This window comes from Melospiza georgiana, chromosome 1, assembly GCF_028018845.1.
Source record: "Melospiza georgiana isolate bMelGeo1 chromosome 1, bMelGeo1.pri, whole genome shotgun sequence".
NCBI lineage: Eukaryota > Metazoa > Chordata > Aves > Passeriformes > Passerellidae > Melospiza > Melospiza georgiana.
In genome coordinates this window covers 48525943-48552128 of record NC_080430.1, presented here as the reverse complement: position 1 = coordinate 48552128, position 26186 = coordinate 48525943, and the positions used below count along the sequence as shown (strand labels likewise).

Here is a 26186-nt window from a genome sequence, read left to right as displayed (position 1 = left end):
TCTTAGATATGCAGAGGAATTTCATATTGCATAATGAAGATGTTCAAGTAATGGGTTGTGCATCTAGATGAAGTTCATAGGTTTAATGGAACCTTTGCCCTCCTATCCCAGATGTGTTTTTCTCACTGAATTTAATCACAGAATCCTTAGGGTTGGATTGGACATCTGGAGATCATCTGGTCCAACCCTCCTGCCAAGGCAGGGTCACGTGGAGCAGGTGACACAGGCACACATCCAGGTGGGGTTGGAATGTCTCCAGAGAGGGAGACTCCATGAACTCCCTGGGTAGCTGTTCAGTGCTCTGCCACCCTTAATAGAAAGAAGTTCTTCCTCCTGTTGAGGTGACACTTGTAGTGTTTTAGGTTACAGTCACTGCTCCTTGTCCTGTCGCTGGGCACCACCAAAAACAGCCTGGCACCATCCTCTTGGCACCTGCCTGTGAGATATTTATCTGCATAATGAGATTCCCTCTCAGTCTTCCCTAGACTCAACAGGCCCAGCTCTTGCAGTCTCTCCTCATAAGAGATACTCCAGATCCTTGGTTAGGAACATTCCAACATTGTTAAATTACACAGTTTCTCTTCTCTTTCTTCTAATAGTTCATTCTTACCTGCAGCCTCTGAAACAGACCTTGGCTATTCTGAAGCAATGTAAGGTATAAACTTGGTCCTGGCTTCTATTTTCATTCAATTACAGAAGAGAACTTCAGGAAGGGCATACTGAAGCCAATGCAGCAAAGAAGTGATATGCCACTACCACTAACATGGCCTCCATACAGGCCATGTAGGGAGTCCCAAGCAGTACTATAACATTTTGCACAAAATCTATGCAAGCTGGAGTCCTTATTGCCCCACATGTAGAGGAGTGGTAAATGTAGATTTTTCTATTAACAAAGCAATGAAATATCATAATGCATTACTCATGTTTTAACATTTTTATTTTAGAAAGTGAACATATCCATTAAAAAAAAAGAAAATGCATGGAGTTAAAAAAAGTAAACATAAACTAATGACAAACAGCAATAACATAAAATTATTTTATCTAGTGAGACCCAATAATTATTAAATATACTTCCACCACAGAGAAGTTTTACTTCATTATATTACCAGTCTCTTGATTAGGTACACAAGACAAACACTTTCCAGTAATTACCTAGTCATTAGAAGATCAACTTCAGGAATCACTGAATAATAAAATATGTTGTGGACAAATACTTTCATACCACCTGGGAGGCAACCTAATATACATATGTCAACAAGGTACATCTTCATGAGGTATTACAGTACACGGGAACCGTTCCCTTTACTTTCTAACGAGTAAACTCTCCTGTCAGCAGCTCTGCCAGCAAGTCAGCCACAGACTCTGTTGCCAGTTTCCAAACCCCAACAACTTCCTGCAGAGATTTTCTTTCTGCAACAGATCACACAAGTCAGGATGAATGAAGATGGGAGTAAACAAACAGATACTGTAAACAGGTAGGCTGAAAAGAAAAGGTCATCCACTCTTCCAGGTGAGCACTAGAAGGCTTCAAATCAGAAGTTCCAGCTTCTCAAGAACATTTAATACCTCCCTCAGCCTGAGCTTTGCTGTGAGTGGTGAAGTGAAAGCATGAGGCACAATAATTCCAGAAGTAAATCAAGTCATTTCCAAAATAAGGAAGTAATCATATTTAAACAAAGTACACTACAAAAATGTTAAGATGAGGCTGCTCCAGTGTAACCCATTTGTAGTATTAAACAAAACAGGAAATAGCAAATCAGGTTTGCCCATGAAATCTTCATGCATATTTGTCCTAGCTTTAAACCTCTTCCTAGCATTCTTGTGCTTTCCTCTCCAAAGAAGTATATCTCTTTGCTGCCAAAAAAAGGAGCTTTTACACATCTGGTCCACTACTGTCCTTTCCAGGAGAACTAAAAAATAAATGCAAAGGAGCCTGACTCTAGGCTCTCAAGAGCTTCACAGGATTTCCTTCTTGAAAGCTGCTATGAGAGACAGACTGAGTTTAAAAATTATGAACTCTGAAGAGTTAACACACCATTTAATTTGTTTGGAAAGGAACTAAGAAGAAAAAGCATATCTTTAGGAATATTCAGGTTCTATGCAAAGGAACTTACCTGCTTTTTCTTATTTGCTATACAATTGGTTTTTCACTGTCTTGTTTTTCTTCAGAGTCTTCATCAGAACCTGAAAAGGAAGACAAGAATGCTGTAGATCAGTCGAGAGAAGTTATAAGAAACAAAAGTGTTAAGCTTTTTCTTTTTTGTTTTTTTTTTTTTGACAAATTAGTCTGAATGTCTTTCATTTCTTGGAATAGCATATCAGCTGTGTTTTGAAGCTCAAATTGTACAGAAATGGAATAAATTTACTCCTCCCAGGCTGATTTTCCACTTGCAACCTGCAGAATAGACTTGGTTACCAAGTAACCAATGTCGAGGATGAAGGGTCACCCCATATAAAGAAGTGGCTCCAGGGCATGTCCCTGGACATGTGCAGCTTCAAGAAAGACAAAAAGAGACAAATATGCTGACAATTCCAACAGAGATAATTTTATGTCACCTCCTAAAAGCAAAGATTTGTTTTAAAAAATGTTGCAATATCAGCAGAGAGGTTTATTCCTGGCTGCACAATCACAGGGGATAGTTTATCTCTACATATTTGTCAAATCAATATGTATGGCATGGTGACCAAAAATTGCTCTCTTAGAACAATCCATAGTTTGTCTTCTTAGAAAGAAATGCAGATTTTTGAAGAAAAATTTTAATAATGAGCTATTTTTACTCTACATTATCCAGCAGTTTCACTCTGTGACTACCAGTGTGTGTTAGTTCAAATATATTAATCTGACTGTTTCTTTTGTGTCTCATACCCATAAAGGGTGCTTAAAATATACTTGGCAGTCAGGGCAGACCTGCAGAAAGCACCTGAGCTGTTACTGAATCCCATTGGACAAGCTGAAAGTAATGGCACAACTACAGTCAATACATGCACGCAGAAACACAACATCGCACTGCACAAGCAACACTGACCCAGCCACAATGTCTAGAAAAACATGTTAGCTTCACTTGCACTTCCTCTCCCACTGTGTATTCTGTTGCTTAAAAAAAACCACCACAAAACGCAGCTGAACAGCTGAGCCCAGTACAATACTTCCATTATTCCTCAAAGCAGACCCACAGTTGTAGCTAAAATCCATTTTCACTTTGAGTCGCTGGTTATACTCGACACTAATGCTCAGTGACCCCTAGATGGAGCTCGGAGTCATCTTCACTAAGGCAAGATGCTCAGCAGAGAGAAACCAGACAGACATTAAAATTAAAAATATCACCAACACGTGTAAATCTATACTGCAAGAGAGGCAAACTTACCTGTAGCAACTGCCAGATATTATCTTAATTATATTGCATTATACAGCACAGATATTATTTTAATTATATTGTATTATACATAACCTTTGCAGAGGAGGTTTACATTTTAGGGGAAAAAGACTGATAGAGGAGTTGGGGGTCACCACTGCATTCTCAGGTAACTCAAATTGATTCAATCTATTAAGAAATTACTTATTTCCTTGAAATGCTTGAGACACATTCTTAGATCTTGCAGGATTTACATTTATTTTTGATTTAATCAGTTCATATCTCAATTAAACAAAGCAAATGATATGCAGAGTTATATCTGATTTACCCAGACAGGTGAACCTTTTTATAGAGAGAAGGCTTTTTTCTTTTTGTTATGAGAAAAGAAAAGAAGCTCTGATTGAAGTTTCAGTTTGCCTTACAGCAGTTTCAGATTCATTGTCTATCCTAAGACAGTATAAAGCTCCAAATTTAGGCTGGATTAAATTGTGCATTGCTACATAAATGCTATTGCTGGCAGATAAGAGACCACAGAGTCACAGAACATCTCAGGCTGGAAGGAACCCAAAAGGATCACTGATGGCAGAAACAAACCATAACTGCCTCCTTTCAGTTGTGGTGCCATTTTATTTCAGACTTACCTTGCTTTTAGTCAGAATATGACTTAACTATGACTTATACACTAATCACATGTCTTGTAACTCATCTGGTAGACAGTAAATAAACTGAATTACTGAACAAAAAAGAATCTTGCATTTTAGGATGATAAATACAGTTTTCATTTAAAAACAAAAATATATTTTTCCCCTTCCCTTCCTGAAGGCATGAAATATGCAGGAGTGTAAAGTGAATATGAAACATCTGTCAGTAAGCCAATATAAGTACCTGCTACAGACTCAGGGGGAGAATAGAACTGCCCATCAGAGAGGACTCCTGGGTGAAGAAGAGCTGCTCGTTCTGAAGCATCCTGTGCTATCAAAAATCCTAAAAGAAAATAAATAGCAGAAAATAATTCCTCTATGCTAACACATAAAATCTTAAAGATAAATACTGATGAAGAATCTTGAAGACTGATGTATTATATTAGCACTTCTAACTAGTTACTTCTTTAAATAAATATATTTTTAGAAAGCATCAGCAATTAATTTAACACTTATGTGTTCTATTTAAATGCTGGCAGCTAAGGTGACATATACTAGTAAAACACATATTGCACACATGAAGTAAGGAATTTTTCCTTCTACTACGTGTGATTACATGATTATATTGCCATATGTAAATTCATCAATATTCACTGGCTAACTAAAACGTCTGAGATATATTTTTAATGATCAATGAGGTGCCATGCAAAACCAAATAAATTATTTTCTCTCTTTGCCACTATGACTCTACACTAATGACTTGCTTTCACCTATCTGTCTCAACATATTCAGTTTCTGCAACCTTCATGAACTATTTGCATGTGTATGTATGGAATATTTTGTCTGTGAATATTCAATATGAAAAAATGCAAAAGTCTCCAAACTGGTTACATTTCTTATCTTATTTAGATAACACCATGATGCAGCTGTATTTCCTCATCCCCTTAAAAGATAAAAAAAAGTTACTCTACATTTCTTTTTCTCCAGGTAAACCCCACTGTTCTCATTCAACCACCTTCCTTCTCAGACGAGTGAAAAAGAAGAGGGAAGAGATCCAAACAGAAAGACTACACTCAGAGCACATAAAAATGGAGGCATCCATGCCCATTCAAAGTTTTTTGATTTACCTAACAGATAAACATACCCTTCCAACAGAGTTTCAGACTGTATTTCAGGTAATGATGCATAAATAACAGGCTGGCTGTATAATTACTCTTCTGCTATTGAAACTCACAAGCATCTGCAAGCTTTCCTCCCCTCACCCTTCAAGCAGTATTCTCTTTCAACTGAAAGAGTGGATTTCCTCCATTTAGTTGAATATATTGAGTGTCAGATGACCTGATGCCTCATCTCAAAGGTTGAAATTCACACTTGTTCTGGTCTCATTCTGCCTGTGCATGAAACAGACTCTCCACAACACTTCTTTGCTTTCCCCTTTCCACCTCAAAAGAAGAGTTAGTGACATTGAATTAGTTACTGTGTCTACTCTTCCTAAAAGAGGAGCCAGACACTTTATGCGTTATCCAGAAAATAAAGTTTTACAAGCCCAACTTAGTTAAATTTTCATACCTCAAGCATACAAAATTAAACACATTCCCAAGTTCTCGACAAAACTGCTCATCTGGCCCTTCTGACTTTTAACTTTGCCTCCCTAAATTAATTAACACCTCACTTCTTTGAAGGCATATGTTCCTCTTTCCAAGAGGAAAAAAACATGACATTTGATTAAATTTTTTCCACAGCCTTTCAAATTTTGAGAAGCTGAAAGAAGCATTCTTCTGCCAGTTAATATGGGATCAAGTGTTGCCAAAGGCAGTGACTGAAGGGAAATAACACAAGCTTACTATTTTCTTCTTCAGCTTCTTGTGGTAACACTTTAAAGTCCAGGAACCAAGTTTCAATCCAGGCAAGTATGAATGATATGATGGGCAGCACATAGCCAAAAGCACCCTGTGAGAACAGCTAGAAAGAAAGAAAACATTACAAAAATTCCTCTAAAGAATCTTGCTTTTAAGAAAACAAAGTAAAACAAACATTTGATTAGAATGTATACCTGTGAAATAATTACTTTTGCTAATAAAAAGGCACTGGTCACTGCTGTTGTAAACTGAAAGAGACAGAAGAGATAAACTAATGAATGGATTTAGCTTCTTATTTCTGCCATTATGTATTACTTGCAGCTCTAAATATTTACTGATATGCAAGATGACACAGATTAATAAAATAACAAGCATGATACATTAATAAAATAACAAGCATGATACAATTAACTTAAAGTGTTATCAAAATAATCTTATAAAAGGTAACTTCTAATACAAACACCTCCAAACATTGATTTCCACATAGCATTTTGTAGAATCTAAACTGCCTGAGTATGTAAATTGTGATCTCACTGCATAATGAAGATAATGTAGATTATTCATCAAGTCCCTTAAAAAAACCCAACTATTTATGTATTTGGGAAAGAAGAAAACAGCAGTTGTTCCAAATGCTTTTCACTACCATCCAAATCAAATTATCCATTTAAAACAACAAAACATCTTTGTGGGAATAAATTGGAATAAATATTTTAATTAATTAAGTGGTATTTCGAATTTTTTTTGAAGACTTAATACTACTCCCTGATACATTTTAAAAAATCAGCATGCTGGATAAAATATCTTCAAAACCCCCAAAATCTGAAAACACAGTGAACAAATACCGTTCACATAAGCAAGGCCTCTATATGTTCTAGTGCATTTGGGTCCAGCAATTCTTTAAAAACCAGCAGAACCAACTTCTGTTAATCACAGGTAGGATGTTAAGGTTCAAGGCTTTGGCAAAACCTCCAGTGAAGCTTTATGTATCTAAAATTATGAGAGTGGGTTCACTCTCACCACCTCACAAACACAAGCATCAACCTGGAGGATTAAGAAATACTCTAAAGCTACTCAACTAAGAGCAAGGACTTTTTAAGAGGCATGCATTTAAATATAAGCACAATCAGAGCAGCAGCTGCCACGATGTATGTGACTGTGCCATGCTAGTAACACAATCTATAAAAATCATGGCATGTAGTCTCAGAGTACTAAGCAAACTGCACGCTACTCACTTGAAGAAAGTTACACATGAACATGCTCTACATGCACCTACCACAGTGTAAGGGGAAAAAAAAGTCTGATTTACAAAGCACTAAGCCAGAAATACACCTCTTGTATTACAACCTATAGTATTGACTGGTGGAAGCATGAATTTTTCACCAAATTTTGCATTCTTTGTCATCCACACCATACAGCTGCATTAAAGACACTGGCTCCAATCCACTGTGGTTGCCTACAGCTGTTGAGAACTTCCTTTTTAAGAAGGGATGCATATTCAACCTTTTGTATTGGAGCATGAAGCAATACAGGGGCTAGTGTTCAATGGGTGGCACCTCCAACTTCTTAAAGAATGTAGGACTTAATGGACACCTGGATCTCTGGCACAATAATGCCAATTCTTGTTTTCAAAGGAGGTTCACTATTACAAATGCAGATATATTTCCAACATTGATTAACAAGTCTCAGAGGTAACAAGCAGTTATTCATACAGGACTAAAAATAAACCTTCCATTTGTATTAACATGATACCTAATAAGAATCACACCCACTGTTCTATTAAATTCTTGCCTTTAGGCTGAGAATCTTCCAGAAAACAAGTTTTTAATTTGCTACTGTGCAACAAATATACCATCAAGATGATTCTTAACACACAAGGGTTAAGAGGCATCTAAAATTTTGTCTGCTTGATCCATTCTAGGAAAAACTCCATGATGCTTGGCCACTACTCACAGCTATTGCCCACCAATGGCGCAGTCTGCACATTGCATATGCAAGTATTAACACCTTAAACCGAAAGACTGCCAGTAGCTATAGAGAGAGGAAAAAATATTGGTTGGTTAATTCAGAACACAGAAGAACCACAACATTCTCAGCTCACCAAAAATACTAACTACTTACAAAGAAACTTAGGACAGTCTAAATTCTGTTACCAAGAAACAAATTTGAATGTGTATTTATAAAACAGAAATAGAAGGTGATTTCCCATTTGTAAAGCAAATGGCAACATCCACCTGCCTAGACAGGCTCTAATGTGCAAGCATGTGCCATTCCACAAATAAATTAGAAACATAAGAAAGCTATACAAAGTGTCTTCATGATGACTTTACCTGACTGGAATCTAAACAGTTATGTTAACCCAGATTAACAGCTGGATGCAGTTAATCCAGCAGATACCTTGATCATCACTGTGCATCTCACTGATCTTAGCAGTGTGCTACTATACTTCTAGTATTTTGTGAAATATTAACATTGTAATAATCAATTATTCTTTATGTAGCTGCCCACAATAGCAAGTCATTCTATTTGGCAGTAGAGAAAGGAAAGTTATGGCATTTGTAGGCCAGAAAATTAAATCAATAGCAGACAGACAAGATCTCTGAACCAGGGACCCTGAGATTCAATTTCCCTATTTATTTTTCAACAGTAGATTTTCGATTCTGAACACATCTTTTAAAGCAAGTTGGAGACAAAGTGTGAAACAAATACTTAAAAATGAAGACAAATCAAAGACAGCCATGGCCAGAGATATGATAAACCCATTTAATCTTATGCAGATGCGTAGTAGAAACAGAGGAAATCCTGTAAAAACCCACAAACAATTTGCAGTTCTAGTCCCTTTCCAGGGAATAAATTTTATTATTTTGCATTACATGCTCTTAACCTTTGGTTCACCTACAGGATAAAGGAATTTCAATGGTTACAGATAACATTTTTGCCTTCTACAGCATGGTATATCATGGAGACTGTGCCAGCAAAACAATGGAAAAGGGAGAAGGAGCATAGTTTGCTAGCTTATAGAATTTTTCAATCTAGTATGTAAATTCATTCGGTACAGCAAACGCCCAATGCAGAAGTAAGGATGGGGTTTTACACCAGTTTCAAAGAGAGATTCTGGATATGGTCATCAGTAAAAATGACTGATACCAAACCAAGTCACCTCTGCAAGGCAAAGAAGATCTGGTAGAATTAACAATCTTGCCCTTTAGAAGAACTGTAAAGAAAAAACTTTTACTTGGGTTGTGCAGCTACAGACTTGCTTAAAGAAAGAAATTTCCTAATGCAATAGATTCCCTCTTATGTGTCTAAGGTACTTATAGATAGTAAGAGAGCATCATCGTGTCATCTCTTTTTGCTGTTTGAGTTAAAACACAGAACTCTGAAAAACCTGCCCTGTGCAGGCACCCTGGGCACAAATCTCTCCTCATTGCAGCCACCTTACACCCAATGAAGGACAAAAATGTCAGTTTAAGCAAAATGATTTTGGAGTGCAGGGCTGTGGGTCTTATCCTCTTAATGAACTACCTTATGTCACATCAAAGTCACATTCTTGACCGGGTTTTCCATCTGCTTTTCCACACACCCCAAAGCTAAAGATGCAAACAGATTGGCCCTAAGCATTTCTATCTACAGGCTCCATGAGCTTGCTGCCAGAGCAGGATTGGGCAACCCCTAGATGGGTGAAACTTGGCCCTTCTGGTTTAAATTACCAAGAAAAGATCAACCCTTGCACAAGACTCAAACTAGGAAACATCTGTGGAAGGAGGAATGGGAAAACTATACTTTTACTGCTCCTTTTTCTTTTTTTAAGAACACTTACAAATATATCAAAATATGAAGAAGAGTAGTCATAATGTAGAACTTCTTTCTCTAAGGTAGTCTCGATGCCTCCTTTTACCTACAAAGGAACGATAACACACACAGCTTCAGAAAACAAAATACACAGAAATATGAAGAGTAAAACTAATAATTCCCTGCTGATATACAAAAAGATCATTAAACTAAATACAGAAGAGCTGTCTGCCAAGAATGATAAGGTCAAGACTCTTGTTGCTTTTTGTTTTTCAAGATTACATAGACTTTTTGAAGTGAAAACATTTAGGATTATGATCTGGCTTAGGCAAGCAGCATTTCAGGCTGTCCCAAAATAAAAGCAAACAAGCTATTGAGGGAGGAATAAATTATTAAATGTTAAGGACTGTTACACAAACTCACAAAGTGTTTTACCTCATATAAGGAGCATCAAAACAGCTGATCAAAAAGCCAACCATAATCCAGTTTCTAGTTAGTCACATGTTTCACATAGAAAAAAGAACAGAAACTGAATTCATACTTCAGATCTCTTCCTTATCAGCCCTCACACAATTTGTTAAGAGAGCTGAGCCAAAAGATCCACAGTAAAAAAAGCAGAAGTTGCAACTATTAGAATAATCTCACACAAATAACTAAGATTCAAGTTTAATTCTTCCATTTGCTGATGAGATTCAAAATTACATCTTCCTTAGCCACCATGTTTCTTTCCAGTGGAAGGATTCTACTGTTCAAACTGGCTTTGTAAGAAAATAATTTAAGGTGTATTGGCTCAGAGAATGAGGAGTATCTATCTTAGTTGAAAATTAAAAACCTCAGTGTCCATCTCCAACTGTTTTTAATATTAAATTCCATAATTAAGCACTGCATGAAACAGTTATGTAAAACACCAACAGAAGGCTTTAAAACTGAGTTTGACTACTGTCATATTTTTAAGGAAAGGAGCTACCAAAGCACACCAACAACATATGCTCACTATCTCAAAGCAACACAGTCTCCACACTTCCACACTTTTCCAACTACACTGCTGGACAGTGTTTTCCTGAGACTAGTCACTCCACCTCTGAATTTCTTCTATTTCTTCTCCTCCTCCTCCCCTCTATGGCTACCTAACAAATAGCCACTTTCGAACTAGTTTTCCCTTGGTTGCTCTACTGTATCACGTGTGATTATCTGTTTCCAGCAGAAACAAGGAAGTTCAACTTCCCTCACTCCAAGCTGTTCATCACTATGTGGCTGTGTGAGGACCATATTAAAATAAGGATAAACAGAGGACCAGGGAAGCCTTGATTTTTGCTCAAAATGCCATGGAGCTACTCCCCGAAGCATTTAACAGTAAGCTACACTACACCCAAGGAAACTGGATAATGGCAACAAAGTGAAAACAATGATTACAGGAAGTCTCATAGAAATTCTGCACCAATAACACAGGGTCCTAACACAATGCTATTTGACTTCTCACAAACAAAGCAATTCAAAGAAAAACAGAGCAAAAAACCTAAGCACGTGCCAGATCCCAGATATCGAATTTTAGCTTCTAATCTCATTGACTTTGAATGACAAAAACCTGTTTTTTATTCTTGCTGACATGTGGCAGTATAAGACACTGGTTCATAATATGTTGTCCTGAAATACAGCTCTTTACAAAGAAAACTGCTGTGATCTTGAGGTCCCTTGATACTGTAGCATTCAAAATGAAACACCATGATACCATGAGTTGGTAGCATTTTTTATTCAGAATCTTCAATATTCTGAGAGCACTCATGTGCAAATCTGTGCTCTGAAACCTCAACAAGAGATATAAACCCACTCTGTTCCTCTTAGTCGTGCAAGCTGATGAGAAACTGGCCTAATAAAAGAACTGCATCAGAACACTATGCTACAACCACTTTTCCACCTAGAGAGAAACAGAAAGTCTAGTCCCAAAATTACATCATTTCAAGAAAGCAAAATTTTCTTTCTCAAATTAAATCAGAATGAGTATTTTTCACTGTATCAATGAGCTATTGAACAGTCAGCTCCTGAAGCTTCATAATGTAAATCAATAACCAAGGTTATTTATCTACTAAAGAAATGCTGACAAAAAATATTTACTCAAGATCTTTATTTCTAGAAAAGGGATTCCTCCCTAGTGTGTCCTTTCTTAAATGCAAAATAGATTACACGTTAAAACCCAGCTCAAGAACTAGGATGCTACTTATGAAGTAATAATAAATGAGCTTTCATGTTGCTTTCTGGAAATTTTAGACCAGATTACAAATGCTGGAGTTAAAAGGTGGCAACTGTGGGAGTTTATGTTGTTTAAATGCACCCTGCCATCCATACTGTATAACCCACCAAGTTTACATCAAAGAAAATACAACAAAAGAAAAGTTTTGGCCACTAGAAGTCTTTTCAGGGACTAACACCTCAGTGAAATATCACTGACTTAAAGTTGCTCAGAAGGTAGTCTTGAATCTGGTTAAAATTCACACTTCTTGCTAAATTCAAAGATGTACAGTAACATTTCTGTTTGATGTCTGAAGACTGCACTGGATTTCAAATGTTTTTTTCAGCATGGTTCCCAGACTACAGGAACATCAAAAAGTTTCATAATCAGAAGATAAACTCATAACAAATAAAAGTAGATGCAGTTGAGTAGGTACTGTGTTCATGGAAGCTTAAATAAGCTGCTTAAACTTAAACAGATACAAATAACATAATTTTGGCTAGAAAGGAGCAACTTATCAACCATCTCTGAAGTGAATAAAACCTTAATATATCGTCTAAGGGTAGGTACTGAAAAGACAACTCACATTCAATTCTATTATCCACAGTAAGGTTATGAATAAGAGATCAAATGTAACAAACAAACAGAAAGTCCTTCTGACATCTGAGATGCCTTTCTTCTCTCTGCCTTCATACGACTCAATCCTTGCCATCAGCTGTGTGGGGTTGATGGAGTGGACATCCCGCAAGGAAGGACAAGATTCCACACTGCTACTGTGAGCATTTTCTGCATCAGCTGGGACCCGAATCATCCTGGGTTTGCTTAGAGTGGTCTTCTCCCAGTTTCACCATCACTAGAAGGCTGATCCATACAGGAAGGATTTCTAAACAAACAAACAAAACCAAACCACATTAGTCAATAAACCCCCATAATTCCAAGAGCTTTTTGCATCTTACAATGTCAGTTCTCTTTTTGCTAAACTGATGACTAAGACAATTAGGCAAGTAGGCCCTTGAAATTGTTTCTAACACAGTATCAAGCTCCTCTTCATCCCTCAGAGGATTTGTGAAGCAAGAGAATTAATGTTCAATTAGGCCGTATGAAGTAAGGGAGCACTGTCTAGATTTAAAGGGTCATTTCTCCATGCTGCCAGAGTGAGATCATTGAGTAGAATGAATAAAAAACACAATGCTGTGCATCCTTTAAGGTTTTCAATACTGACTTAAATGCTCTCAATAAATAGGAAGACAACTTAAAGGAATTTCCACATACAATTCCTTAAAAATAGCAGTGTTAGTTAATAGCACATCCAGAGCTGACACAAACAAAAGATGAAAAGTCCATTAAAATCCCTGAATAGTGTAATAATCATTCTATAAAGCATATACACTGCTATTTGCTCTGTAAATTCAGCTGCTATAGCAACTTACATTGCCAGACAGTTTCTCCATGAAAAAAGTATGTGTAACTAATGGTTAAAGGTAATGCAATTACCCTAAGTCTCTTCTGACTACAAGGCTTTTGAAAGACTTTTCAGGCTGAATTTCCTATAAAACTCAGGCAGTTTGATGCATGATTCACTTAAATCCTCCATGAGAACATTTGTCCAATTAAGGGTTCTAGAAACAGCGGACTCAGAAGGTCACAAAAGTTTCATGGAAACACACAGAAAATTTAATTTTATGTAAAATGCTCAGATAATTAAGCTATACATCCTGCAGCACAAACCACATGAGACAAGTTTTTCTAACACTGGAGGAACAGCTTTATGAAATTCAAGAACAAAACTTTGCCTCCTCCTGGGTGGATTATCTCTAAGATAATGGCAAGAGATAGAGAAATTCTTCCCACTCCTGTCTTTCAACAGCATTTCAACTCCAAAGCTGCAAGAACACAGTCAGCCAGAGCTCAACAGGGCATCTGTAACACACCACTAGGCAAACACAAGGGAGGACACAAGGACACAGGGGAACAGTGAAGGTGCTGTGGGGAGCTGCCAGAGCACACACATCACAGCTGAGGAAGACAAAGCCAGCCAGGGAGGGTCAATGTCTACGTCAAGTCACACAGAACAGCCTTCAGGGAATTCAAAGCACCAGGCAAGGGCGGACAAGCACAATGCGCCTTTTTATCTTCCTCCTTTGTTTCCACAGCAGCTGCCTGAAACATGGCTGGCAAAGGGCTGTAGAGGAGGGAGACATAAGTGGTGTGTGTTTGGTCAGGTGCCTTGAGCACTGCACTGAACTTTGGGCACCTGAACCCGAGGGTGTGAGCAGGATCACAGCACTCCAGTGCTGTAAACAGCACTTGCTTTGTACTGAAAACCCTCACACTAAATGCCCTGCTATGTAACAGCAGCCCATAGGAAAATGTTTGGGATGACACACAGACCTCACATCAGGCCATCAATGGTTATATTTCAAAATAAAAAGATAAGTAACACCTGAACGTCCAAAAAATCCCATCTATATTGGCTAAAATATTTATTTTATTTTGATGTGGAACTCAGTACCAAATATATAGGAAGTTGTTACTTCCAGTCTGGATTATTGCTAGATACAGCACAGGATGGCAATGCAGTTAGTACAGCCAGAGTGAATTGCTTCAGAATGTGCCAGTTCAGCACCCATTTGCCTTGTGGGGCCCTTTGCAAAGAGAAAAGCATGGTTTTAAAATGTGTTTGCTACCAGTTTGTTTTCAAGCATGACTCAACATCAGATTCAGCTTATAAATCCCACGTACTCTTAAATCCTTACTACTGACAGACTTTTTTCCCTCAAAGCCCTATAGATAGGAGGGTACTCACAGAGAATTTGTCCCTAGTCTTGCTCTGCCTGCTGATCCATCAGATCCATGTCTGGACACATGGCAGGGCCTCTCTTGTCACACTAAGCTGGCATCAAAATGTTGTGATTCTTCAACTGAACAGACATAGCTTGGCAGCTTTTTGCACTCATTGCAACAGCTCTGCAAACTGATTAATCACCAAGTATGTGCTAAAGATTGTTTCCCGTAGTTTCTCTCATTAATTAAAATAAAAAGTTCCTTTGTACCTGAATGACATAATCAGTCATTTCATCAGACCAACATTCTAAGATGGTTTAAGGTGTGTGCGCAAAAAAAAAAAATCTTAAATTCTTCTTGGCAGCTGTCTTACAGGCACGTGAGGGCTATTAAAAAGCAGCACTTCCCTTTTAGTGTTGGATGGTGACTTGGCCTGACACTTTCCTTCCCATCTCAGCACTAACAGCAACAACAACTCTCCTCCCTTGCACTTCCAAAGCGCCCCATCTCTCTCACCCATCACAAGTTTGCAGTGGGAGTGAGCTCTGCTCTTCCCTTGGCTCCATTTCGCCAGGGGCTCTTGCTTGTGCAAAACAGCCTTTGCTTGGAAGGGTTCCAGGCTTGCAGCCCCATGGGGAGCTGCCACTTTTCAGCTTTCCATGTGGGGAACACAAGCACCAGGCAGGCACAGGAGTGCTTTTCATGCATCCCTGGCCAAGAAACTCAGGGGTGGAACAAGTTTAGGAAGGCAAAAAAGGTGTGTTTGTCATTGAGATGTGTCACACATTTGAAAAAACCACACAATTCTTTTGCATGTGACTATTACTGATCCTTATTCTTGTTATTCAGGAAGCAGGCAGTGCTTGGCCTGAATTCATGCTGCCACATTACTTGAGTATTTGCATCCAAAGTGATACATGACATTGTTGTTGTTCTATTGTCATGGTCATTGTGCTTTTTAAAAACCAAAATAATTTTAAAACAGAGAAAAAAATTATAAACTGGGTGTGAGGATGTCTGAGGTTTGGGTTTTTAAAAGCCAAAATGCAAATTCAGCCAGAAAAAAAAATCATTATTAAATAAAGAGTGAAAATCACATACTTAAAACTTCTGAGTTGACTTTTCCTAGAAAGAGCCTTCTTTGTGTGTCAGTCAGTTATCTACTTTCCTGTGTCTGGTAAAGCTTAATATTTTAGATAATTTTTAGGGTGTTTTTACAATATCAGTAACATATTTTCAAGACAGCTTGACATCTGAGTGTCTGGGTCTCTGATTTGAAGGAAACTGGGTTTACCTGGCACCACTTCTTTTGTCTCCAGGCAGTTCATTGTTTGGAACAATGTAATTCTATATGGCAGGGTTCAGGAAGGATGTGTGGTCAAAACAAACACATCCTATGAAGAACTGATGTTTACAGACCAGCACATTAATTTTCTGCAGAGCCTGGGTGAAAGACACTCACCAGGAGGATAAACAGCCCATAATTCAGAATATTCCAAGAAACTCTATGGGCAAACTTGCCTGGAGAGGTGGAGATCATACAACTGTGTTGGATACAAACTGTGCCATTAACTCCTTGCCACAAGAGACAAGTGAGTGAGACACAAATCTGTTCTCCCCACACCGGCCCATCAGCAAATGGCTCTCCACAAGATGTAGGAGATTTGCAATGTTCTGTAGCTTTCCTTTGCCAGACTTCAAGTGATGGTTTTCAAGCTAAACTGAAGATTGCATGAACCTGCTCCTGGCTACACCTGCACATTGTGATAATGCTTGTGAACATCTGTTCTGAAAGAGTCAGAAAAATAAAATCCTGTTTCCAGTATATCTCTTATGTTACATGTTTTTAAAAGTGTTTTCAAAGCTAAAAAAATCCCTGGCATTTCAGGCCAATAACAGTCTGGTTGTTATTTGACTCATCATGAGTGCAGAACAGAATAGAGTATTCAGTTGAAAGGGACAGAAAACCTTATCCAACTGCCAGACCACTTCAGGGCTGACCAAAAGATTAAGTATGGCATTAGGGACAATGCCCAAATGCCTCTTGAACAGGCTTGGGGCATCAACCCCTTCTCAAAGAAAACTCTTCCATGGTTCAATCACACTTGGTAAAGAAACATTTCTTCCTGTCAGTCTGAACCTGCCCTGAAGGATGCAGCTTTCAGCCATTCCCACATGCCCTGGTACTGGGCACTACTGAGAAGAGGTCAGCAACTTCCCTCTCCACCTCACCACCTCTGAAAGCTGCAAAGAACAGTGTGGTCACCCCTCAGCCTCCTTCTCTCCAAACCAGGTTAACCCTGGGTCTTCAGCTGCTTCTCACAGGGCATTACTTCTAGCTCTTCAACCAAGTTCAGCGTCCTCCTTTTACACACATTTAAGGACCTTCACATCCCTTTCAAATTTTGGGGCCCAGAAATGCACAAAGTACTCAAAATGAAGTTGCAGCAGTGCTAAATAGAGTGGGATGATGACTCCTTTTGACCAGCTGGTTGTGGTGCATTTGATGGTTTGCCACTGCTGACTTTGAGCCTGCTGTCTGTCAGCCAGCGTCCCCAGACCCATTTCTGTGGTGCTGCTCCCCAGCCACTCTTGAAATTTGTACTTGTGGAAGGTATGCTCCATCCCAGGTGCAGAGTCTGGTACTTGTTTTTGTTCAGTTTCATGCTACTGATGATTGTTCAGCACTCCAATCCACCCACATCCCTCTGCAAGGCCTCTTGTCCCTTGAGAGTGTCAACAGCACCTCCCACTTGAGCACCATCAGCAAACTTGCTGACAGTGCATTTGACTCCTGCCTCCAGATCACAGATAAAAACTGTGAACAGAACAGGGAGAGAGCCCAGAGGAGCCCCACTCTCTACAACCCTTTGAGCCCTGCCCTTCAGCCAGCTCTTCCAGCAACCATCCACCTGCTCACTTCACAGTCAGACTTGTCCAGAAGGATGTTGGGAGGTACAGTATCAAACACCTTAATAAAACCTAGGAAAACTATATTCACCACCTTTCCTTCATCTACTAGGCAGGTGAAATGACAGAATCTACAAGCTTATTCAAGTGTAAAAACATTTAAGAGGGAAATAAAACTTCTGAAATAAGAATCCACATTAGTATATTTGTGATATGCCTTCTTCAAAAAATGTAAGATTTAAATGAGGCTTTTTTGTTTTCTTCATAACTACATATATTCACTCAACTGCTAGTAAAATATTTAGATAAGTCAGTTTTCTATGCTGACCTATTCAAAGTCATAGCAGCATATTTTTCCTGGAAAGAAAGCCTCCAAGGTTTGTATCTATTTAAATTAAAGGTGTGATTTGCCTTTTTTTTTTTAAACACTTAATCATTATGCCCGTAACTTAAGTTTCCAAACAGAGAATTAAATTCTCAAACTTTCTAGTGAAATACAGATTTTACACTTATTTATAGTTTTAACTAGCATAATAAAGGAATCAAAATGATCAAGCTTAGGACTGCAGTCCTTCCCTGCTCTCAAAGTCTGCTAAAGACTTCAGCAATCCATGGCGAGAGCTTGCCCATGATTTCAAGCTACATTTACAATTAACATCATTATTTTCATTCATACTGACAGAAGCAGATGGCACACACTGCATGTGTCAATTTTACACATATCTTAGGGATGGAACATCAGAATGCTGCTTCTCTTTTCTATCATTATTCTACCCCTATTCTTCCAGTTTATTGTCCTTGGTTTAAATTATTTTTGTTTATTATATTACTGTAGCATACATGAGCAACAGCACTATATATGATTTGTTTTTCTTTCCCAGAAGAAAACCACACAGCAAAATTTAACAGAGAAGAGATAAAAGAAGTGATTAAAAATGAAAAAATAAAAAGGATTACTTAAAGGCTATCAGCAGCTCAGCAAAATCAAAACTGAACGTGCCACACGGAGGCAATTTGGAAAAGGCAATGCTAACTTACTTTAAAATATCAGAGAAGTTACCTTTGCATAAAGTAACAAGGCACACAATGTAACATTGTGTCATAACTGCTGTTGAAACATACCGAACACCTGGAACACTTAGTAAATGTGTCCTGACAACACTACATATGGCCCAAACATTCCCACCATAAACAGCTTTTCTGTGAATGTTAAAAAAATAATCTGAAAGTATTTCTTCTTTCCAATGAGTAAAATAGGATGACATGGCCAATATAGTGGGCAAGATGCTCAAGTACTGTGAAAACTACAGGGTAGTTTTTTACTGAAAAGCTGACACCAAAAGAGCAGCAATTTTCACTTGTAAGAAAAAAAAACAAAAAACCAACAAACAACCCAAAACCAAACAAAAAATCCCACCAACAACAAACAAAAAAAAGCAATTCCTTGCTAAAAACTTTCCTCATAAGGAGGCAAATAAAACATGCCAGTTCTTGATCAAAGGACTGATATATTTTCTGATCAAAGGGCTGACATTGCTGCTTACACTACCTGCTACACAACATGGATAAAACCCAAAATTTCTCACAAGAACAGAGCTTAATACAGTAATTGGTATTGTAACACTAACATTCTAATATTTAAGTTATCCTTAAAGACAGTTTCAGACAATTTCAACATACCTAAAGGAAAATGGTCTCAAACCATTGTTTGCTCTGGCACCATCATGAAGCTCAACTTCATTCTCTATCTAGGCACAGACACAAATTGCTCTAGCCAACACCATGGACAGAATATACAATTAACTGTAAAGACTCTATATTGGAAGTCAAATAAACTGAGAGTTTCTGGTAGGAAGCTGTATTAACCTGGAGGAGTATTAGCAGAAGGCTCTCAGTGTGTTTTCTGACAGTCTCAGCACACACCCTGATTAAGAGCCAAGACAGATAAAACCAATACCTATGAAGTAATGCCGACTATAAATCAGGGGAAGGAAAAAACCCCAGGAGCTGGAGACTGTCTCCAAAGCTTACCTGTCTCGGGAGGTTGCCGTTTCCTGCAGCCCCGAGACACGTGCCAAGCCTCTGTTTCGGCCCGCGCGTTCGAAGAACGAGTCGGAGCTCTTCAGTTCTTGGTCTCAGAGTTGTTTATTGTACCTTATCTATAAAAATTTTTCTCCTGTCCAGCTGAGGTCCGCTCAGCAGGACAGCCAGCGGCACTCTGACTGCCCCCAGGGCGGTGTGATCTCTTTATACTACAAACTACATATAACATGTTTACAATTGCTTTCCAATACCTAGCACCTATGTTAGACAGGGAGCTTCTACTCTAAACCAATGCCAAAGTGCCAGCATCACAGCAGAAGATGGAGGTAGAGAAGAAGAAGAAAGGCTGTACACGCCCAAGTCCCTCCATCTTGTCCCCAAGATCCCTATTCTAAAAATCCCACAATCTATTTTTTCACCTAGTGATAATTTTATTATTACACTACTTAAACTTCTGTGCTTTCAGGTCTTCATACAAAGCTGGCAATTTGCTCCACGGGTCATAATCAAACCCACAGGTATTCTGGGCTGTGTGCCAGCGTTCCTGAGCCCCCCAGCAGTTCTGGACATCCAAAGGGATGCACTGAGTTCCAACATACCTGGACACATTTTTTATGGTTTTCCACTACAAATGAATGAAACCCACTCTGCTGACATACACTGTCCCTTTTGTTTACATAACTGCAAGAACTAATTTTCCTGAAATCCACTTGCAGCAGATACATTACTAGTGACCTCCTGATAGCTACTGCTCCTGTTCCTGAACAGCACTTAAATCCCTTCCAAGCTGCACTCATTCTGTCCCTAACTGTAACACATCATTGCCTCAGAAATATTTTAATGCTTCAATGCCTTTAAAAACACTGTTTGAAGCACTGTTCTGTCCAAAACAAATATTTCTTAGTGAACATGAAGGGATACTTAAAAAAAAACAAACAAAACACCATCATCAACAAAAAAACCCCAAACCTGGGGCCAGACACTTTGATTAAAGTCAGACTGAAAAAATCAAACTGATGCACACCCACAAAATTCCCCCAACATAAGCAGAAGATACTGTAGAGTGCTTTGGCAATACTCTAGCTTTTCAATTAGGCAACACAGCAGGAATTACAAGTTACAAATATGTAACACATTTAAAGACTGGGAAGGTTTCCCACTGGAGGAGCAGGGCAAGATTTACCAGCATACAGGAGAGAGCTCCTTACAAAGAGTTTGGCTTTATCTGAGTGTTCAGAACTAGAGCAGCTCTGATTTATCCTGAAATAGCAGCTCTTACCATAAGTGACTTGTCCCTGTAAAAACAAAACCAAAAGAACAAACCACCAGTTTCCTTGAGAAAAATGTTTCCCCAATTTCCTATGCCCCCATGGTGACCTAGCAAAAGTAACAGGGCAATTGCACACATTTGTACTGAGCAGTATTTTTATCAGACCATTGAAAGAAGGTGAAAAAGAGAAAGAAAAAAAAGGAAATACATTTTCAGGTTAGTAGAGCATCTGAACAAACAGCAGTGTCACCTTTTCCATCCCAAGAGTGAAACTCCTAGATTCAGAAAGTCAAATCAAAGTGCTCCAACCTTGGACTAGTTTTCCCTGCAGCAAAAGAATCCCTGTGACTGAGCCATGTCCTGAAAAACACTATTGTCCTTTTCCAAACACTTCATTTTTTATTTTACAAGAACGGAGAAAAATGGCCGAGTAAACAACTTGTAAACTTGGCAGCAGCATTGTCTTTCCTCCCTTTCATCTCCATAGTCTCTTCCTCTCTGGACTCCTTCTTAAAAGCATATCCCAGAGTTTTACTTTTAAAATGAGCTCAAACCAGAATGAATGACCCATACAGGGCTCAAACCTGCACCATGCCATTATGAGAACTGTGCTAATATGCAACTATATCCTATGTTAAGAAAATACTAAAAACGAACAAAAAGGATGCACCATAACATGTTCCAAATGTCTGCCTCAGATCTCAGCTGCACTGAAGATGCTTCAGCATTGCAAACTACAAAACTGAATCCTGTGCATGTTATCACTGTTAGGTCCTTAGAACACAGAGAGAGAAAGTATCCCAGGTATAGAACTGGCAACATGTCATTCCATTTAAAACCTATACATTCCAACTGACAGTATTCCCTTCTTCGAATCAGAGAATGCTATGGATTGGAATGGACCTTGAAAATGATCCAGCTCCAACTCTTAATTAATTATCAAAGCAAAACTATAGTTTTTTTTAAAAATAACATAATCCTTTCTTTTGGTTTAAATCTTCTGGACTAATCTTGTCAAAGACCTGAAACTACATCAGGATTTTAAAGTTTTATACAGTCAGCTGCCCACAGTTGTATCAACCCATGTATACAGTATTTTTGTATGTTGTATGTATGCATACACATTCCAGTCACAAGAAATAGCTACAGAAAAGGGAAAAGGAAAAGGAAAAGGAAAAGGAAAAGGAAAAGGAAAAGGAAAAGGAAAAGGAAAAGGAAAAGGAGCTAATTATTTCTTGCAAGAGCAGGGAGGGAGAGGTGGGCATAAAGGGGAACTGGTACAAAAATAAGGGGAAGACAGTTTAAAAACCTCCAATGAATCTGGTACTAACTCTCCTTCACATCCGTTATTGTGCTCTCTGGAGCTGATATTGCAGCCTACCCAACACCAGCTCACAGAAATGAAGATTTCATGGCAAACTTTCTCCATTAAACACTAAATAAGCAATTTGGCCTAATATCCATTCAGTTTCTCAGAATTCTTTGTGGGCCAAAGAAACCATTTAGATAGCAAAACCACATCTATTTTATCACGTCTGCATTCCTCTAAGTACAAAACACAATTTTTCAGACACCAAACTCCTCACTGAGTGCCTCAAACATCAAGCACGACACTGGTTTATAACACTGACTACTCCTACTTGTTTTGTTTAGTTTTTTCCCAAATCAATAACAAAAATATGCCCCAAGGCTGCTAGCCAGATATTACTTGGACAAGAAAAGCTATTCTTTTGCTAGCACAGAACTGTGGGACTCTTCCTGAAATAGCTCAGGCATTTTATGTATTAGTGAGAAACACTCAGGATTCTGTCACTCCCTCAAGAACTATTCCACAAAATGGTGCAAAAGTTTATTCCAGGCAAACAACTCCCGAAAATTCCCGAGTCTTAAAGAAAACAGCATTTCAAGAAACTGACATACATTTCAGAATGGGATAAACTTATGTAAGATTTTTTTTTCACTCTTAATTCCTCTTTTACAGCTCTTGAAGGTGCTTCAAAACAAAAGGAGGTTTCAGGTTTTACATTTTAGCTCTACTTTTCTTCTTAAAGGACATTATAAAGAAACAATTAGCTACTCCAAGCAGCAGTTCCAAGTTCCAGCAAAGACCTACATCTGAACTGCAAGGAGAAAATACTTATTTTAACACACCCCTGTATAATTTATCTAATTTTTCTGTCAGTGCAAGATGGAAATTAACTCCTGATGTCTGAAGTGACGCTATTTTAGGCTGATAACTGAGTAGCTGAACTTAATATGGAGAGCATAACGTCATTAGAAGATATTCAGCTGGGTTTTTTTTGGTTCTAAGACTACTTTTTTCAATTTTTCATTTCTAATTCTACTCTCAGCTGAATTTAAGACAGCAAGGCAGAGAGGTAATGTACAAGCTGTCTTTTAACACAGTTGCTAATGATTCCAAATTAAGAACAGATGTTTAGCACATACAGTTGAATTAGAGAATGTTTAACAAGCAACAAATCTGTGATCCTTCAAAATGACTCATCTGAGTTGCTGGATGAGAAATCACAGTCCCTGCTGTGATTTCGATCACAAGTGTGATTTACCATTATCATGTCATCAATACCTTCTGCAAAATCACTGGCAATATTGTTCATGCTGACTTAATTCACTGAGTGAAATCCTTTAGTTGTGCTTATTAGAAACTAAATAACTGTAAAACATTTCAACAAATATATTTTAATAACTGTATGTTTAGCTAGGATGCTCTGACAAAGTTTAAAATGGTAAAGTCTAAATACATTCCTTCTCATGAATGAAGGCCTAGAACAATTGTGCGAAACTCATTTTGAAAAAATCATGGCTTGAGAATTTATGAAAATTAGACCACATTACATCAAGACAACCACATTTAAGCCCAAATGCACCAAAACAAATTCCTAATCCATCTGAGCTTAGTATTTCATCAATTCCAGCATTGTTAAAAGGTCACATATATCTTTCTCAACGTGCCAAGTCTATAGAAAGCAACATTCACCCTGAAAAGGTCTAACACATGAATAACAAAAAAATACTCAGAATTATGGATTTGTGCCACAAGAGGATCATGGGTGAGTTTTATGCAAAGTAACTGGCGCTGAACACCATCAACAAACAAACAAACAAAACCCAAATCACTCTGCATCTGGCCTACTTAAAACTGCAAAGCTGATGAAAAACATCTACTAAAAATAGTAGCGCCACTACGGACTTATAAATAGAAATGAGTCTTCTCACAATGCTGAATTCACTAACAATACCCCAAAACACTATGATTTCCAGCACAAAATGACAATTTTCACAGCAATTAATATTCAACACAATATATATAATATGCAGATATTATATAAACCAAGATGACAAATTTGCACTGTAAAAAGTATTGACAACGTCGCGCAAAAACACAGTGATGGTCCTTTAAGCGGACTAAGACAATTTAAAAACAAACAACCTCTTCAAGCAAGTTTAGTATTTGTGGCGAATATTTCCCAGGTTAAAGCCGACCACTGTGTCTGCTGCCACCTGACCACAGTGAATTGGGGGCTGCCGAGTGTCAGCGCTCCATCAATGAGTAACTTGAGCTGCTGCTGGAGCCCCGAGGCTGCGGCTTTAACCCGCTCTCTCTGCAGACGCACCAGCGTCACCCTCGACACGGATTACAAACGCTGCACTTCAGCACTGTATGACCCACTTTAAATTCGGATGCTGAACGCAGGCAGTGCCTCTCCGAACCTGCCTAAATTAACCAGAATTAACCATCAGCACGACATTTTCCCGCGATGGAAGCCGGGGGGCTCGCAGGGCCCGGCTCGCTCACAGCGTTACCAGCAGGACAAACAGGTCGCCGTACGTCCCTGAGGATGGAATTGCTGGGCTGGAATCGCAAGGAGAGAGGGAAAGCAAACCGGCTGCGGGTCCGCCGGCAGGAGAGGCGCTGGGCGTGCGGGAGAGGCGGCCCTGCCCGCAGAGCATCCCCGAGCGCCGCACGCACCCCCTTCCCTAACAGGGATCCCCTTCCCGGACAGGGATCCCCTTCCCAGGAACGGCCCCCCGCCCCGCTCAGCCCGCCTCCCGCACGTGATCGCCTTCCTCCTCCTTCCTCCTCTTCCTCTTCCCCTCCCTGCCCCCCCTCGCCCCAGCAGGGCAGCGGGCTGCGAACCGAGGGGGACAAACCCGCGCCCTCCCCGGAGAAAGCGGCGGCTCCGGCACCGGAGGAACTGGGGAAAAGGGAGGGAAGGGAAAGGAAGGAAGGGAGGGAGGGCCGACCCGGGCCGCACCGGCGGCCCCGCCGCCCCTCTGGCAGCAGCACGCCCCGCATCCCTCCCGGCCCGTTCCCCGCCGCGATCCCCTCTGCCCCCGCTCCGGGCGAGGGTCAGCGAGCTCACCCGGCGCGCCGCTCCGGCCCGCAGAGACGGCCCCGCCGCACCGGGCAGCGCCGCAGGCCGCGGGGACGGGCGGGGCGGGGCCCGGCGGCAGGGGCGGGCCCGGCCCGGCCTCCCGCTCCCTCACGGAGCGCAGGATGCGGCGGGACCGGCGGCAGGGGCGGGCTCGGTTCGGCCTCCCGCTCCCTCACGGAGCGCAGGATGCGGCGGGACCGGCGGCAGGGGCGGGCCCGGCCCGGCCTCCCGCTCCCTCACGGAGCGCAGGATGCGGCGGGACCGGCGGCAGGGGCGGGCCCGGCCCGGCCTCCCGCTCCCTCACGGAGCGCAGGATGCGGCGGCACCGGCGGCAGGGGCGGGCTCGGTTCGGCCCGGCCCGGCCCGGCTCGGCTCGGCTCGGCTCGGCTCGACCTCCTGCTCCCTCACGGAGCGCGGGATGCGGCGGCACTGCCACCCGGCCCCCCCCTCGGGGAGCCGGCGGCAAGGGGGGCAGAGCCACGGCGGAGGCAGCGGGAGCGGTCAAAGATAAGGCTCTTATCTTTGACCGTCAGCACCCCCAAGTTGTAGTGCAGCCGTCGGGACGAGCAGAGGGACAGGTTAGCTGTCGTTCGCCCGGATTCCACTTGTGTCTTGTCATAGCATAGTCCTTATCCTTGCAGGGATTCGCACCTGAAAATCAGAATTGCAGAGTTGGAAGAGACCCTCAAGGACCATCGAATCCCAACTCCCAACCCCAATTCCCTGCACAGAATACCCCAAGAGTGACACGATGTGCCCAAGAGCATTGTCCAAATGTTTCTTGAGCCCTGACAGGCTTGACGCTGTAACCACTTCCCTGGAGAGCCTGTTCCAGTGCCCAAATCCCACACTCTGGACAAAGAACCTTTTTCTTATATCCAACCTAAACCATCCCTGACAGCTTGAGGTCATT

The 26186-nt window shown here is 40.2% G+C and overlaps 1 protein-coding gene across 4 annotated transcripts; it reads right to left on the bottom strand.

Moving 5' to 3' along the window:
- Positions 1–919: 919 nt before the first annotated feature.
- Positions 920–25325, bottom strand: STARD3NL (STARD3 N-terminal like). Of its 4 annotated transcripts, none has more exons than XM_058023239.1 (9): positions 25262–25325; positions 12456–12752; positions 9671–9748; positions 7804–7881; positions 6048–6101; positions 5839–5956; positions 4239–4337; positions 2115–2184; positions 920–1410 (listed from the first exon to the last, which is right to left on the bottom strand). In XM_058023239.1, exons 2-8 carry the CDS (start codon positions 12678–12680, stop codon positions 2132–2134), a joined length of 705 nt encoding a protein of 234 aa, XP_057879222.1. In that variant the 5' UTR covers positions 12681–12752; positions 25262–25325; the 3' UTR covers positions 920–1410; positions 2115–2131. The 4 variants fall into 4 exon arrangements, with proteins under 4 accessions (XP_057879222.1, XP_057879230.1, XP_057879239.1 ...); XM_058023247.1 differs by lacking the exon at positions 25262–25325 and adding an exon at positions 24727–24850; XM_058023256.1 differs by lacking the exon at positions 7804–7881.
- Between the last annotated feature and the right edge of the window lie 861 nt (positions 25326–26186).